Source organism: Carex rostrata, chromosome 10 (genome assembly GCF_964058835.1).
Source record: "Carex rostrata chromosome 10, lpCarRost1.2, whole genome shotgun sequence".
Lineage (NCBI taxonomy): Eukaryota > Viridiplantae > Streptophyta > Magnoliopsida > Poales > Cyperaceae > Carex > Carex rostrata.
Window position 1 is genome coordinate 2,681,736 of NC_135927.1, and position 15,133 is coordinate 2,696,868.

Here is a 15,133-nt window from a genome sequence, read left to right on the forward strand (position 1 = left end):
CTTTCTAACTGTTTTTAACAGACGTCGTCATTTAAACACGTATTTTCTTTTTTCTTTTTTAGGAGAAAAACACGTATTTCGTTTTTGAAATTTTGGATCTAAAAAACTTTCTTCGTCTCCATCTTCAATTCAGGGGTCCTATCTCTCTACCTTCTCCTTCTCAGCTGGTTTACCCCTGCCACCCCTCCATGCTCCTCATCTTCCTTATTGGGAGTTGGGACCATCGACGTGAGGCTCGTGACCTTCAAGCAGCGCTCCTCCTCTGCCACCGCAACATCATCCGCCGGAGATCGCAACGACTTTACCAGAGGTTTGGGAGGTGACGGACTCACTACTACAAAGTAGACACTTTTTGCGAGGGAAAAAACGCATTTATGACGGTCGTCCGTCGCAAAAAGAAAAAGCTGAACAATGAGAGTAATTCGTCGCAAAAAGTTATTTTTTTATTCTCGCGAAAAGTGGCTCATTCTTGTTGTGACTCACGGAGGATCTGAAAATGGCGTTACTAGGTCTGATCCCCAATCCTGATTAGTGAAAATCGATTCCGCCCTCTGAACTTGAAGGAGAAGAAAATCAATGGAGATCTTATAGAGGCAATGGAGCGTAATATCCATATTTGATTAATGGGCAAGAGAATATTAAGGTGTGCATTTTGGATATATTTGAAGTTGAATTAACTAGCTACAGGATCTCACCGACACTGGCTTTCACGGGCCTTCACTTGTTCAGGTATTACACATGAACTGTTCGATGAAATGCTCTCTTCCTTGGTTCCCCTGTTTTTTCTTTATTTACTGTCAGGCCAGGTTCAAATTATATTAGTGAGAGATCCATTGAACCAAACTTTTAGTTCTTTTTGTGGAAATGTATAGGAAAGTCAAAGCTATATGAGAGCTAATTTTTACATTTTTTTATAATTTTCTAGCTATGTTTAACGGATGCTTGAATGCACGGACATATATGGTAATTTGTGCAGAAAAAATAGCAGTTTTTTTGTATTTTGAAAATGTGCATTATAAGAAAATAGCTAATAAATTATAGAAAAATGCTACAAATGTAAAATTTTATCCTAACTTGCTTGTTTTTGAGTCTAATGCACCTGTCTTTTGAGGTTTTTCTTATACCAGCATTGTGCCTAATGCACCTGTATTTGAGTTGGGTGCTAACTCCGTGTTTCTTTCGAGTTATACGGGGGTTGTTTAGGACTGAATTTATGGCTGAAGCTACACTCTTGCAATGAATTAATTCATTGAACTAGCTAGTAGACTTTATACTTTCAGATGGTGTATTAGAAAGTTCTGAATCATTTACTTGCAGAAGTAGGAATGCAAAATCACAACTAGGTCCTCACTAATACTATGTAAAATCACTTGCAGAAGTATCGACTGGCAAAACACTTTCTTGTCTCCATTCAACGAAACTGTCTACAGAGTTATGTAATAAGGTTTATAGGATTCAAAACAATTGGAAGTAGCATTTAGATACAAATTGAAAAAAAAAAGTTTGAATACAACAAAGTTATGTGAATTTAAAAAATATATTTATAGAATTTAAAAAATATATAATTTGAATTTCTTTTTACTTATTTATTGTATTCAACGAAACTGTCTATAGAGTTATGTGATAAGGTTTATAGAATTCAAAACAATTGGAATTAGCATTTAGATGCAAATTGAAAAAAAAAAGTTTGAAAAAAAAATAAAATTTGAAACTTTTTAACCGATTTACAGCATTTAACGAAATTGTCTACAGAGTTATGTGATAAGGTTTACATAATTCAAAATAATTAAAAGTAGCATTTAGAAGGAGATTTGAAAAAAAAGTTTGAAAAAAAAAAATTTTGGAAATTTTTTTTTGAAAAAAATTCGAATTTTATTTTTACATATATTTGTTTACAGAATTTTGATGTGGTCCTGGTTAGTTATTAATTTTGAAAAACTATTAGAGATCATTTAGATGTGGTCCTGGTTAAAGATCTAAAAGTGGCTCTGAAACGGAGTGGAAGCTTCCATTTATTATTCAGAATATCAAGTGGGGCAGTTACAGTTAGGGAAATTTTGCTGAATTTCTCGCTAGTTGGAAAGAAAATGAGTTGGAACAATATAATTATGCTTCGTCCAAACTTTCAACGTATTTGGGCCCATATTAGCCCAACAGTTGAAATGACATTAATTGGGCCAAGCCCAGTTCGTATTTGTTATATCCTACAAACATGTCTTCATAAAAATAAATTATTACATTTAATATTAGACTCAACCTACTTAAATATTAGTGCCTTCAGAGTTCGAATATAATCTTTTATATTAAGAATAAGAGTCAGGCTATGCTACTTTGCAAATTAAAATCCTTCTTTTAATTCGCATTTTAGACTGTCTGATCTCCTTTAAGATTTGTGCAAACTCAATCAGATCTGATCAAAAATTTGTCCCTGAAAAATTGAAAATTCGGAACTGGAGGGTCCATTTCGGATCATTCGAGTAGTTCATATATATATACACACCCCACTAAGCTAATCATTAAAAATCACGGGTTGCATGCTAGCTGAGTTCAATAGTTTTGTTTGGCAAATATATATATGTAAGTGAAAACAAATAACGGTACGATGAATTATCAAAAGAATTAAAGTCAAATAACAATACCCACTGGTACCGGTCGAGTATACAAATGAATCCTGGTCCCTGCAGTTGACTTTCTCATCCGGTTAGTTAATTGATAAATTCCAAATTGACAGATTACACATGACATGTACTGTGTTACCACTTCAGAAACTCAAGCTGTGCTTAATTGTTCTCCCAATTATATAACTACAGTAGTCTATCTCTCTTTCTATTATATGGTTAGTTGTTATTTAAATTCAATGATGATTAAATTGCTTACATTATTTTATATTTCGTTTGACAGTTTAAATTATCAATTAAATTAATTTATCTGCAGAGTAAGATGTTGAGAAATGAATATATGTCAATGATCACGTATGGACCCTACAAACAGAGATTATAAGTACTTAATTCATCTGAAGTGGTGATTTAAATTATTAATTCCATCCCTAACTCATCTTCATTTGACAACTTAAGTGTAAAATAAAATATTTATTCTATCTCTTACTGCACAATTAAATTGAGCTTTTCTAAGTAAGACACAATTAATGAATTAATAGCACCGAAAAGAGAGGATATATAGTGTGCCAACTGCCAGCATAGCTAGCTCGTGACCATGCATTGATCTTTCATTTTTCTAGGTAAGATACAATTAATTTGAGCTTTTCTAGGTAAGATACAATTAATAGCACAGAAAAGAGGATAAATAGTGTGCCAACTGCCAGCCTAACTCGTGACTACTATAGAAATGGTCATTGTACACTGCACATTGTACACGGATTCGATAATTTTACCTAAAAACCGTGGGGAAATTCTAATTTTTTGGAAGCCCGAAATATGTGTGGGATCTCTACACGGATGTTTACTAAAGAATCAGTGTAGAAAGCCGTGAGAGAGCTACACGGACGTTTATTAGGAAATGTAGACGGATTATTATTTAAATAACAGTGTAGAAAGCCTTGAGAGAGCTACACGGATATTTAATTAAAGAACCGTGAAGAAAGGTCGGCATTGTACACGGATGTTTGTTTAAATTAATGTGTAGAAAGCTTGTGAGAGCTACACGGCCGTTTCATAAAAAACCGTGTAGAAAGGTGTCAATTATACACGGTTTTTTGTTTAATTAATAGTGTGGAAAGCTGTTAGAGAGCTACACGGACGTTTAATAAAAAAAGCCGTGTAGAATGGTTATTTTAGGGTTTTGCCGTTTTGGTTATTAAAGGGCGCGCCTTTTCCATCGCCAAGTTGGTTATATAAAAGGCCTTCTCCTTCCAGCGCCGATTTGATCAACTCTCTCTCTCTGATCTGATCACTTCGGACTTTCGGAGGCGGATGAAGATCATATTTTAATAAAGAAAGAGCTGATCGAATAAATAGTCGGATGAAGATTTTCAAAAAAAGGGGAAGAGGTGAGATGAAGGACCTTCAGAGTGGATGAAGGGTCGAATGAAGAGTCGGACGACTCTTAATCCGACTCTGAAGGTTCTTTGTCCATCTCTTTTCCTTTTTTTTGAAGGTCCATCCAACTTTTTGGTTTTAGCTAGCTATTTCTTTATTAAAATATGTATCTTCACCCGCCCTGAAGAGTCGGACGAAGAGTTGGAGAAGGACCTTCAAACCAGATGAAGAGCCAGTCTGATTTGTGCGCTAAAGTGTTTTTGGAGGATAATTTCAGAGTCGGATGAAGAGTCGGATGAAGGACCAGAGCCGGATGGGGAGTCAATGAAGTGTCGGACGATCTCGTCCGACACTTCATCCGACTCTCTATCCGATTCTGAGTGTCCTTCATATTTCAGTGCTTCCAGTCCTTATAGAATTTTTTAGTTTATATGGATTTAACTTTTGTAATTAATGCTCAATAGGAATTTGTAATTTTTGTATAAATTAGTGTTATTGAATTTTTTGTTTAAATTGCTATGTATGTTTTGGAATTGTGGATTTTAAATGTCTTCCTCTGTTTTGGAAGTTGTTTGTTTTGCTATCCGAAAAACATAAAAAAAAAAAATACAATGCTACACGGACGTTTAATAAAGAGCCGTGTAGAAAGGTAGAATAAAAAAAGGTTTTCTGTTTTAATTAATAGTGTAAAAAACAATTCTACACGGCTCTTTATATAAAAGTCCGTGTAGCTCTCTCGACTTTCTACCCACATTTATAGCTAAATGTCCGTGTAGAAAGGTTTAGGGTTACAACAAGCTTTTTCGAGCAGGCTTCCAGCGCCGTTTTGATCAATTAATACTCTCTCTCTCTCTCTCTCTCTTTCTCAATCTCTCTGTATTGAATTGGTCTGATTTCTGCGCAGACCGGAGCTGAGATCTTTGAAGTTAATTTGCATTTCTCCTCTCTATCCTGCTAGGTTAGTCTTCCTCTTTTCTCTCGCTGTCGATGAAACTTATTATTGCTTAATTATTTAGGTCAATTATTTATTAATGCATGCATGCTTGATCTGTTTAGGTAATGTAAATAATTAGTGTATTATGGTCCAATAACCGCCCTATTGATGCTCTTAGGTCCATGCCCGTTCGAAATTAATCTAATAGGGATTAATTTTGGATAGTCCCCCGTTTGGGACTGCTCTTTGAATATTGTGTCTCATTTAGGATGTGAACACATTAATTAGCGGGATTTAATTAGTGTTTGAGAAAAATTCGTCGGCATTTCTCCTTATTGCTCCTACGAGTATGTGGTTTACGCATACTTGGGGAGTTAAGGGAAAATGCTGTCGAATTTTTCTTAAACACTAATTAAATCCCGCTAATTAATGTGTTCACATATGAGGCATAATATTCGAGGAGTGGGTTACGATTGTAAACCGGCCCGTTTGTAAGCCAAGAATTTGTAACAATATATGTTGCTCGACCACCATGACTAATTGGAATCATTCTTTTAATTTAATTTACAGATGGATCGAAGTTGGATGTACGAATTGCGACGTGATAGTGCAGAATATTTGGCTCGCGTTGATGAGTTCATAAAATGTGCCGAGAGTTATAGAGTGAAGACAAAGGATAACGACATCTTGTGTCCTTGTAGAGATTGTAGCAATTTTAAAAGATTTGGGGACTTGGAAGAAATTAGAGCTCATTTGATTTGTCGGGGATTTCAGAAGAGATATACGTGTTGGTTTATGCATGGTGAGAAAATTGGGGAATGTAGTGCTACCAATAGAAATTTTGTTTTGGAAGACAATGTTGATATTAATGTAGAAGTTGTTGATAATTTTGAGCTTCATTCCAACGATGATTTTGAGAATGTCGAAAATTTTGATAATCTACTTGAACTTAATTACAACGAGGATGATTGTGTGAATATTGATGAAAATGCAGAATACGATTTTATTGAAAATCTAGAAGACATGTTACGTGATGTGGAAGATGAAATTAGTGATAAAAATTATAAAAAATTTCAGTATATGTCTAATGAATCCAAAAGGCCGTTATATCCCGGGTGTACCAAATTTTCAAAACTGTCGGCTGTGTTGAAATTGTTGAACTTAAAAGCAGACAATGGTTGGAGCGACAAGAGTTTCACGTCCCTATTAGAGCTCTTACGAGAAATGCTCCCAGATAACAACGAGTTACCATGTACAATATATCAGGCGAAGAAGTTGATCTGTCCAATGGGCTTGAAGGTCGAAAAAATACATGCCTGTCCGAATGACTGTGTATTGTACCGTGGAGAGTACGAGGCCATGCATGTTTGTCCTAAATGCGGTGTTTCACGGTACAGACGTAAGAACCAAGACACTGACGATGGTAACGATGAAGGAAACAAGGGTCGGGCTCCGGCTAAGTCGGTGTGGTATTTTCCGATAATACCGAGATTCAAACGGTTATTTGCAAATCCCAAAGATGCGAAATTATTGCGTTGGCATGAAGACGAGCGCAAAAGGGACGGTAAACTAAGACACCCAACTGATTCTCCTCAGTGGAGAAACATTGATAGAGATTTCACAGAATTTGGTGGCGAATCAAGAAACCTTAGGCTAGGGTTGAGCACAGACGGAATGAGTCCGTTTGGAAGCATTAGCAGTCGGCACAGTACTTGGCCAGTTCTTATATGCATCTACAATCTTCCTCCTTGGTTGTGCATGAAACGCAGGTATATAATGATGTCATTACTAATCCAAGGACCCAGACAACCCGGAAATGACATAGATGTATATCTCGCACCATTAATTGAGGACCTCCAAAAATTGTGGAAGGATGGCGTCCGGGTGTGGGATGCGTACTGCAAAGAGCAATTTGAGCTGCGGGCCATGGTATTTTGCACCATAAACGATTTCCCCGCGTACGGAAATTTATCGGGCTATAGTACTAAAGGAGCAAAAGCGTGCCCTATCTGTGAAGATGACACGCAGGTGATGAGGTTGAAAAATTGTAAAAAGAATGTTTTCATGGGGCACCGTAGGTTTCTTCCTATTAATCACCCATACCGTAAGAAGAAGAAAGAATTCAACGGGAACACTGAGCTTGGAGTGGCACGTCGTCCGTTAGACGGGAAGGGTGTCTTCCTGCTGGTTAAAAATCTTAAAGTTGTTTTCGGAAAATGTGCCAAAGCACCACCGAAAAATATTTGGAAAAAGAAGTCCATATTTTGGGAGCTACCGTACTGGGAATATTTAGAAGTGAGACACTGCCTAGATGCCATGCATATTGAGAAAAATGTCTGCGACAGTCTGATCGGCACATTGTTGAATATTCCGGGGAAGACTAAAGACGGTATCAATGCTCGAAAAGACATGGTGGAAGTGAAAATACGACCCAAGCTTGCACCGCAAGATAAAGGGAAGCAAAAGGCATACCTACCTCCCGCAATGTGCACAATGTCGAAGACCGAGAAAACAAGCTTCTGTAAATGCCTTCATAGTATTAAAGTCCCATCAGGGTATTCTTCGAATATTAAGAAGCTTGTGTCGATGAAGGACATGAAATTGATTGGTCCAAAATCCCACGACTGTCATGTTTTAATGACACATATGATTCCTGTTGCAATCCGGGGAATTTTACCAAAGCCCGTTCGACAAGCCATCACGAAGCTTTGTTTTTTCTTCAATGCAATTAATTCCAAAGTGATAGACCCGCTAAAATTGGACGCTCTGCAAAAGGAGGTCGTCGTTACTCTTTGCCATCTTGAGATGTATTTTCCGCCATATTTTTTCGATGTTATGGTTCACCTTGTTGTTCACCTTGTGAGGGAAATTAAGATTTGTGGTCCCGTGTTCCTGCGGTATATGTATCCATTCGAGAGATTCATGGGTATTTTGAAAAGTTACGTAAGGAACCGACATCGGCCCGAAGGTAGCATCGTAGAAGGATATTCCACGGAAGAGGTGATTGAGTTTTGCACCAACTACATGACCGGTGTTGGTCCTATTGGCGTTCCAAAATCTCGATACGAGGGAAGGCTCCAAGGAGTAGGGACTATTGGGTTGAAAGCCATAGTTGCTGATAGAGATGAACTGTTAAAGGCACATTTTATTGTACTACAGCACATGGCAGATGTCACTCCCTATATAGATGAGCACATGGCAATCCTTCGACAACAGAACTACACGAGAAGTCAGAAGTGGATTACTGACGAGCATAACCGTTGTTTCATAGGATGGCTGAAAGAAAGAGTGAAGTCACACTCCGAAATGTCGCCCGTAAGTGAAACGGTTAGATTACTGGGCCAAGGACCCCGAATGGTTGTTAGAACATTCCAAGGGTACGAGATTAACGGATATACATTTTACACTAAATTACAAAGTGATAAGAGCACCATGCAAAATAGTGGGGTGACGTTGGTGGCGACGTCTCAAGAATTCAGTAGATCGGGGGATGCCCGGCCTGTAATGGCATCAAAGTCATATTACGGTGTTATTGAAGAAATTTGGGAGCTCGTTTACAATGCTCACCTCAGCATTCCCTTGTTTCGGTGTCAATGGGTCGAAGACCGTGGTGTTAAAGTTGATAACGACGGGTTCACAGTGCTAGATTTTAACAAAGTCGGGTATGTTGATGATTCGTTCATACTCGCCAAGCAAGCAACCCAAGTCTTTTATGTCACTGACCTGAGTGATGCTAGGTGGAGCATCGTCTTACCCGGAAAAAGAAGGATTGTTGGGATAGAAAACGTAATCGACGAAGAAGAGTACGACCAGTTCGATGAGATACCTCCATTTTGTGCCGATGTGCAAGCTGAGATAGCAACAACTACTGAAGAACAAGACGAAGCAAATTACATGAGATCTGACCACAGTGAAGGACTATGGGAAAATGTTCAAACGGTGGAAAAAAGAGAAAAAGGAAAAAAAAAACCAATGTATAATATTTATTTCGTTTAACCGTGAACAATTTCATATTTATATTCCAGAAAAAAAACAATTTATAATATTTATTTCTTTTATAATATTTCAGAGATGAATAGCCGAATAGATAAGCATAGTTTATTTGCATTACTGATGAGATCTTTGGATGACTGTAAACCGATAATATTTTACTGTGTTTTTGTATTTTACATTTTATTTGTTTATTTATTCCTTTTAAAAAAAATCCGTTTAGAAAGGGAACCACACGGACTTTTAATTAAGTGTGGAAAACCTTTCTAAACAGATTTTTAATTAAAACTCCGTGTAGAAAGGTTTTTCACACGGACTTTTAACTAAAAATCCGTGTAGAAAGGAATTCCACACGGACTTTTAGCCCTACATTGTGTATACAGGTTTTTAATTTCCTAAAATTTTTTCTATTTTATAATTAAATATAACATCATTTTGTACTGCTAAGTTATATCTATAAATTTATTATTTACGACATAGCATCATTTGTTCCATTCGAGCCTTCATGAAAATTGAAAGGGCACCATATTCATTCCCTAACCCTTTAGTAATTAGAGCCATATTTATTGACCAAAACTATTAGAAAGAATCGTACACGGACGTTTAATCAAACGTCCGTGTAGAAATAGTTATTTTAATTAAGACGCCCGTTATGCATGAATCTTGTAAAATTGCATTTATTTTGAAGCGCGGAATTCGAATAGTTGCCTTTCTATGTAATTATCTGAGAAGACGATCAAAACAACTTCATAATTCTATATAATCCGAGAAACTCCATTACAAAACAATCTGAATTGTACAATTCTTTTGAACTTACTTCTTTAATTTGTTCCCAGGAAAAATGGATCCCTACTCATCCGATGACTCACAAAATAACAGTGACTACTCAAACTCTAACGATTCAAATAGTTCTGAGAGTGAGTTCTTCCAGCAAACTGAAGGTTCAGACTCAGACGACTCACAAAACGACTTACCCACTGGAGGCATACAGTGCACAGTGTGCCAAGAGGTCGGAAAATATGAGTGGTTGTTCCATTGCAACCACTGTCAAGATTCATACCACCCGTTATGCGTCTGCTCAAATACTTACCAAGGCAGCAGAGATCCGAGATACAATTCATGGATCTGCCCTAGGTGCGAGAACGATGACCAAGAAGAAGAAGATGATGATGAAGACGACGATGAAGAAGAAGAGGAGGGAGAGGAAGAGGAGGAAGAGGAAGAGGCTGCTGGAGAAGATGATGAGGAGGAAGGAGAAGAGGAAGACGAGGAGAAGAGAAGGGCGAGGAAGAAGCAGAAAAAAAATGAAGAAGATCAAGAAAGCAATAAAGACAAAAAAGATGAATCTTCAAATAAAACCAAGAAATAGATTATTTTTATTTTTAATATTAAATAATTTATATTTCATTTGTCTATATTTTAATTGTTTATATTTTGTCTGTTTATATTTTATTAATCTTTACTTAAATATTAATATAAATATGAGATTATTAATAGAAAGGTATTTTAACACTTCAATTGAATATCCATGTAGAAAGGTATTTTAACACTTTAATTTAACACGTTAATTTATATCTATAACATATTAACATTATTAATTATTTAGATAGCATCATTTATTTAACAAAAAAGAAAAATTTATAGAAAACAAAATGTTGATTAAATTAAACAAAATATATTACATCAAAAAAGGATCCTGGCTAATACATCATATAACACAAAAAAAACTGATTAAACAAAATACAGAAGAAGAAAACAAAAAAAGCTAGCTAAATTAATGAAACATGCCTTCATAAAGGCCCTGGCGCGACCCCGGCCTCCTCCTAATCCAGGGGCTCTTTGGCCTGGTCCAGCGATCGCCCCTCCTTATGTACGACTTTGGTGGTGGATGCCCCCTTGGACTTCGGCGTGGCACATTTGAAGGCGGCCACGGCCATGTCCTCCTGTAGTTGGGAGGAGGCCTGAGATAGCCAGGAGGGACTTCGAAACCGGGGGGGAGTTCGAAATTAACATCAACCTCTTCGGGCGGGACGTAGCCGGAGGGCAATGGCCACGGCACATTTGAGGGGTGAGCACTGCCGGCCGGAGGGACTTCGGCCATTTGTACTTGCAAACCAAAATTTATATAAATATCTTGATCGAACTAGTTTCATATAGAATTTTGAAGAGCCGTTTCGTCTTCTAAGAATTTTAAATTAATAAATATTTGCACACGGACGTTTAATGAAATATCCGTGGAGACATTCTCTATCATTTCTAAACGGTTTTTTACTTAAACATCCGTGTAGAAAGTTAAAAGATTTGCTATTTAAACTGAAAATGTGCTTTTTAAATAATTATCTAATGGAAGTCGGAACGACGTCGCTTCAAACTCTGAAATTTTATTATTTATAAATATTTGAGTTTAGATGCAAATTAAGTTTAAAAATATAAAAAAACATAAAAATATGTCTTTACATTTCGAACTTCCCAAGGCGCGAATTTGTTTCCGCGAACGGATAGAATTTATACACGGATTATTAATGAAATAACCGTCTAGAAATGTCTTCCTTCACGGATGTTTAATTAAATATCCGTGTATAAATGTTTTGCGCGAAATAAAATGCGCGCTGGGTCGGCCTGGTCACTTTCTTTTCAAAATCCCTTCGTCTCCTCTTAACCCTAAACCCACGCGTCTCCTCCTCTCTCTTTCCGTGGTTTCTCTCTCTTGGTGCTGCCACTGTTGGTGTTTCGCTCTGTCCTCCTGTAGTTGGTGAACCTCTAAGCTCCTCTCGCTCGCTCGGTAGATCGTAGAAAGAACGATGACACATTCAGGTGAGGATAATGTAGAGAATGTAGCTGTGATGGATAATGTAGAAGGAGAGAATATAGCTGTCATGGAAGAAGAGGTCTCGCAGGCTCGGCCTGAAAAAAGGAAAAGAGGTCCGACAATGTGCAAGAAGATCACTGAATAGAAGGAAATATTGCCAATCGAATTCCACAAGAACGGCTGTGCGACGGGTGATAATCGGGCAAAGTACTCAAATTTTTGCGCCTCCACGGTGAAGAAACATGCATCTATCCTGGTCGAGCGCTGGGATCAGTTTGATCAAAAGAAGGACAAGGACCAATGGTGGAACATTGTGAAGGTAAAGTACCTAACAATTCTATTTTTTTTTTTGGAGTAGATGAACTTACATGCAGTAGTTTCGTTGTCAATCAGGACTAGTGGAACATCGTGGACGACCCAAAAGACAAGATAAAGGGAGTGTCTTTGAAGATAATGAATGAAGCTTGGAAGCAATTCAAGAGCAGGTTGAAAACAGTTTACATGGATCAAGGGAAAGATCCGTTGCCAGTGTATCCTTGGCTGACACAAGAGGTGTGGGAGGAGTTCCAAGCTTTGAAGAAAACAGAAGAATTCAAGGTATGTAAATTTAGGTAACTCATTAGAGCATCTCCAACAGTGATTGCTTATGGATTGCTTATGCTGATGCGTCAATTGTTTCTGCAATTGCTGGGTTGTACGGCTATTGCTTATTTAGCAATTGTTGGAATTAATTTCATAATTGCTAATTTAGCAATTAATTTCAATTGCTGGATTGGAGATGCTCTTAGTTTTTGTTCTTTCTCAATATGTACTCATCTTCCTTAAGTAATGGATTTACTTTGATGTTCGAAGAAAAAAAGTGAGAAGGGCAGGAAGATCGCCAAAATGAACAAGTACCCACACAAATTAGGGTCTGGTGGTTACGAGGGTAAGTCGAAAGAATGGGCAAAAATTATTTTGAAAAACCAACAGTCTGACTCACCCGTGGTTAAGATAAAAAATCCTAGGGGCCAAGATTGGCTCATGGGAAGATCTGAGGTAACCGTTGAGGGGCGGATAGTACTCCCAAAAGACGTGGAGCCCGTTGCTCATAAAATGGTAAGAGCCTTTTGTTATAACTGTGTCATTCAAACAAAATCATAACTCTGTGTACATTACTTAGTGTTTTGTTATAACCAATTTTTTAATTAACAGTTGGAGGTGGAGGAGGAGGTCAATTCTGGTGCCCGGACTGTCGCAAGACAAGAAGATTCCTTGTCCTTGGCGCTCCCGAATCCAGAACACACCGGTCGAGTTAGGGGCAGAGGGGTCTACACGGGCTGGAAGGAGGAATTCGATGGAGCAAAACCCCGGAGAAGACCTCGTGCCAAGGTCAACAAAGACGAGATGGAATCAAGGTTGGCGCAGGTGCGCCAGGAGGTACGCGAGGAGCTTTCAATGGAGTACAACCAGAAGCTGGCTGAGCTGGAATCAAGGATGGTGAACCAAATGCACCAAATTAGGCAGCCATCCGAGGACCGACCTCCCGTTTCTCCGGGAATTCGGCGAAGCAGTCAGGCATCCGGGACCGAAGTGATAAGCGGCTTGGACAATCTAAAGGTAACCACTACTTGTTCATAATCGAAAGGTATTGTTGATTCTCGCGGTTAATTCGCTAGACAATATTATTTCATTCTAAAGACAACTAATTGCTGATAATTATTGCAGGAGGCCACAGCATGCGACCTCGTCATGTATTTCGGTACTACTCCTCTGACCATTGCTAAGGGCATTGTATATCCTCCTGCAGCCGGTGATCAGTTGAGGCCCAACTATCTCCGCGTAGCGATTGAGAAGATCACGCATGATTGGGCTGTGAGAATACCTCTTCCTGTCCCTGTCGATGAAATGGTGGTGCTTGATGATGCCCGCTATTCGACAGTCCAATGGCCGAAAAATCAAATTATTTTGGACAATGTACGTAAACTCCAAATTAATGGGATATCTTATTCAAATCATTCTTTTCAAATACTTGAAAAAGACATATACAAAATTTGATACAGATACGAAGAGGTGAAACAATCAATGAGGATGAAGCGTTGTCACCAGTACGGGACATGGAATTATACTTGGTGTCTGTTGCGCCAGAAGTGCCTGATGCGCCAGTGGATGCGCCAGTAGATGCGCCAGTGGATGCGCCAGTAGATGCGCCAGTAGATGCGCCAGTGGATGCGCCACTAGACCGTACGGGGCTCACAGCAGAAGAGGTTAGCCGTTTGCCTGGTCAGTTGCAGACTCTCCACGCCCACTTGATCAAGGCACCCAAGGACATGACGGCTGTTACCTTCAGTGTCCCCCCCGGTATGTTTCTACACGATGGCAGGGAGGTCGTGCTGCCTTTCACAGAATTCAACGACTTTCTACAGGGCGCCTCGTCAAGCGATAAATGGCTCGATGTGGGAGTCATCACCGTTTTCCTCATGTTAGTGACCAATCAATTATTTATATCATGTGTATAGCACTCAAATATATACTCTAATGTAAAATGATGATTTTTCAGGTTCCTAGTCCAGAAATGCCGTGAGACCGCATCGAAAGGTAAGGTGAACTTGTGTGCACTTTTGGACCCCGGCAGAATTAATGGAAACATGTTGGAATGGTATGAGGATGATTGTGTCGACTACTTGCGTAAAGCGATGCATCATGCTCGTGGGGATCAAAAGAAATTTCTTCTCCTGCCATACCACCAAAAGTAGGTTACTTGTAACCCTTAATTGTTTATATTTTCAGTTAAACAATTACACAATGAACCATAGCAAACAGTTGTGTCACCATTACATGCTGAAATATATATGTCACTAATTTTATGCTAAAGGACTACAATTCTTCTCCCCCCACAGCTCCCACTGGTGTTTGTTGGTGATTGTGCCACTTGAAAATACGATTTATGTCATGGATTCAAGGCGGCCCGACAAATCCATCACCACTCAGCAGTCCAAAAGAGTCATGACTGTTATAATTAAGTAAGTTATCTAAATATCACTTGGTTTGATTTTTTTTTTTATAATTGTGGAATTGCTAATTACAGTCACTCAATTTTGTAAGGGCTTTTCGGCAATATCTTAAAGAGGGTGGAGTGCAGAGCACGGGTAAGAGCAGAAATAAAATGAATGGGCTCTGGAAGGAGGTGAGCACACTATAATTTTATAATTTCATATTTTTGGGTTCAAAAATTTATTGTCATTCTGACATAGGCTGCTGAATGTAAATATCAGTGCCCGCAACAGATTGGCGGTTGGGAGTGCGGTTATTACACGATGATTTTTATGTTTCACTTTGTTGAGAGCATACAATTCAAATGGCCAGCATATCCGGTATGTAATTCATATGTTTTGCCTTGACTTGTCCATACAATTAATATTGATT

General features: G+C 38.4%; 1 protein-coding gene across 1 annotated transcript; it reads left to right on the plus strand.

Moving 5' to 3' along the window:
• Positions 1 to 6,009: 6,009 nt before the first annotated feature.
• On the plus strand, positions 6,010 to 10,868 carry LOC144560854 (uncharacterized). Its single transcript, XM_078310081.1, has 4 exons — positions 6,010 to 7,610; positions 7,869 to 8,839; positions 9,756 to 10,053; positions 10,718 to 10,868. The coding sequence occupies exons 1-4, from the start codon at positions 6,010 to 6,012 to the stop codon at positions 10,866 to 10,868; spliced, it is 3,021 nt and encodes a 1,006-aa protein (XP_078166207.1).
• The last annotated feature ends 4,265 nt before the right edge of the window (positions 10,869 to 15,133 follow it).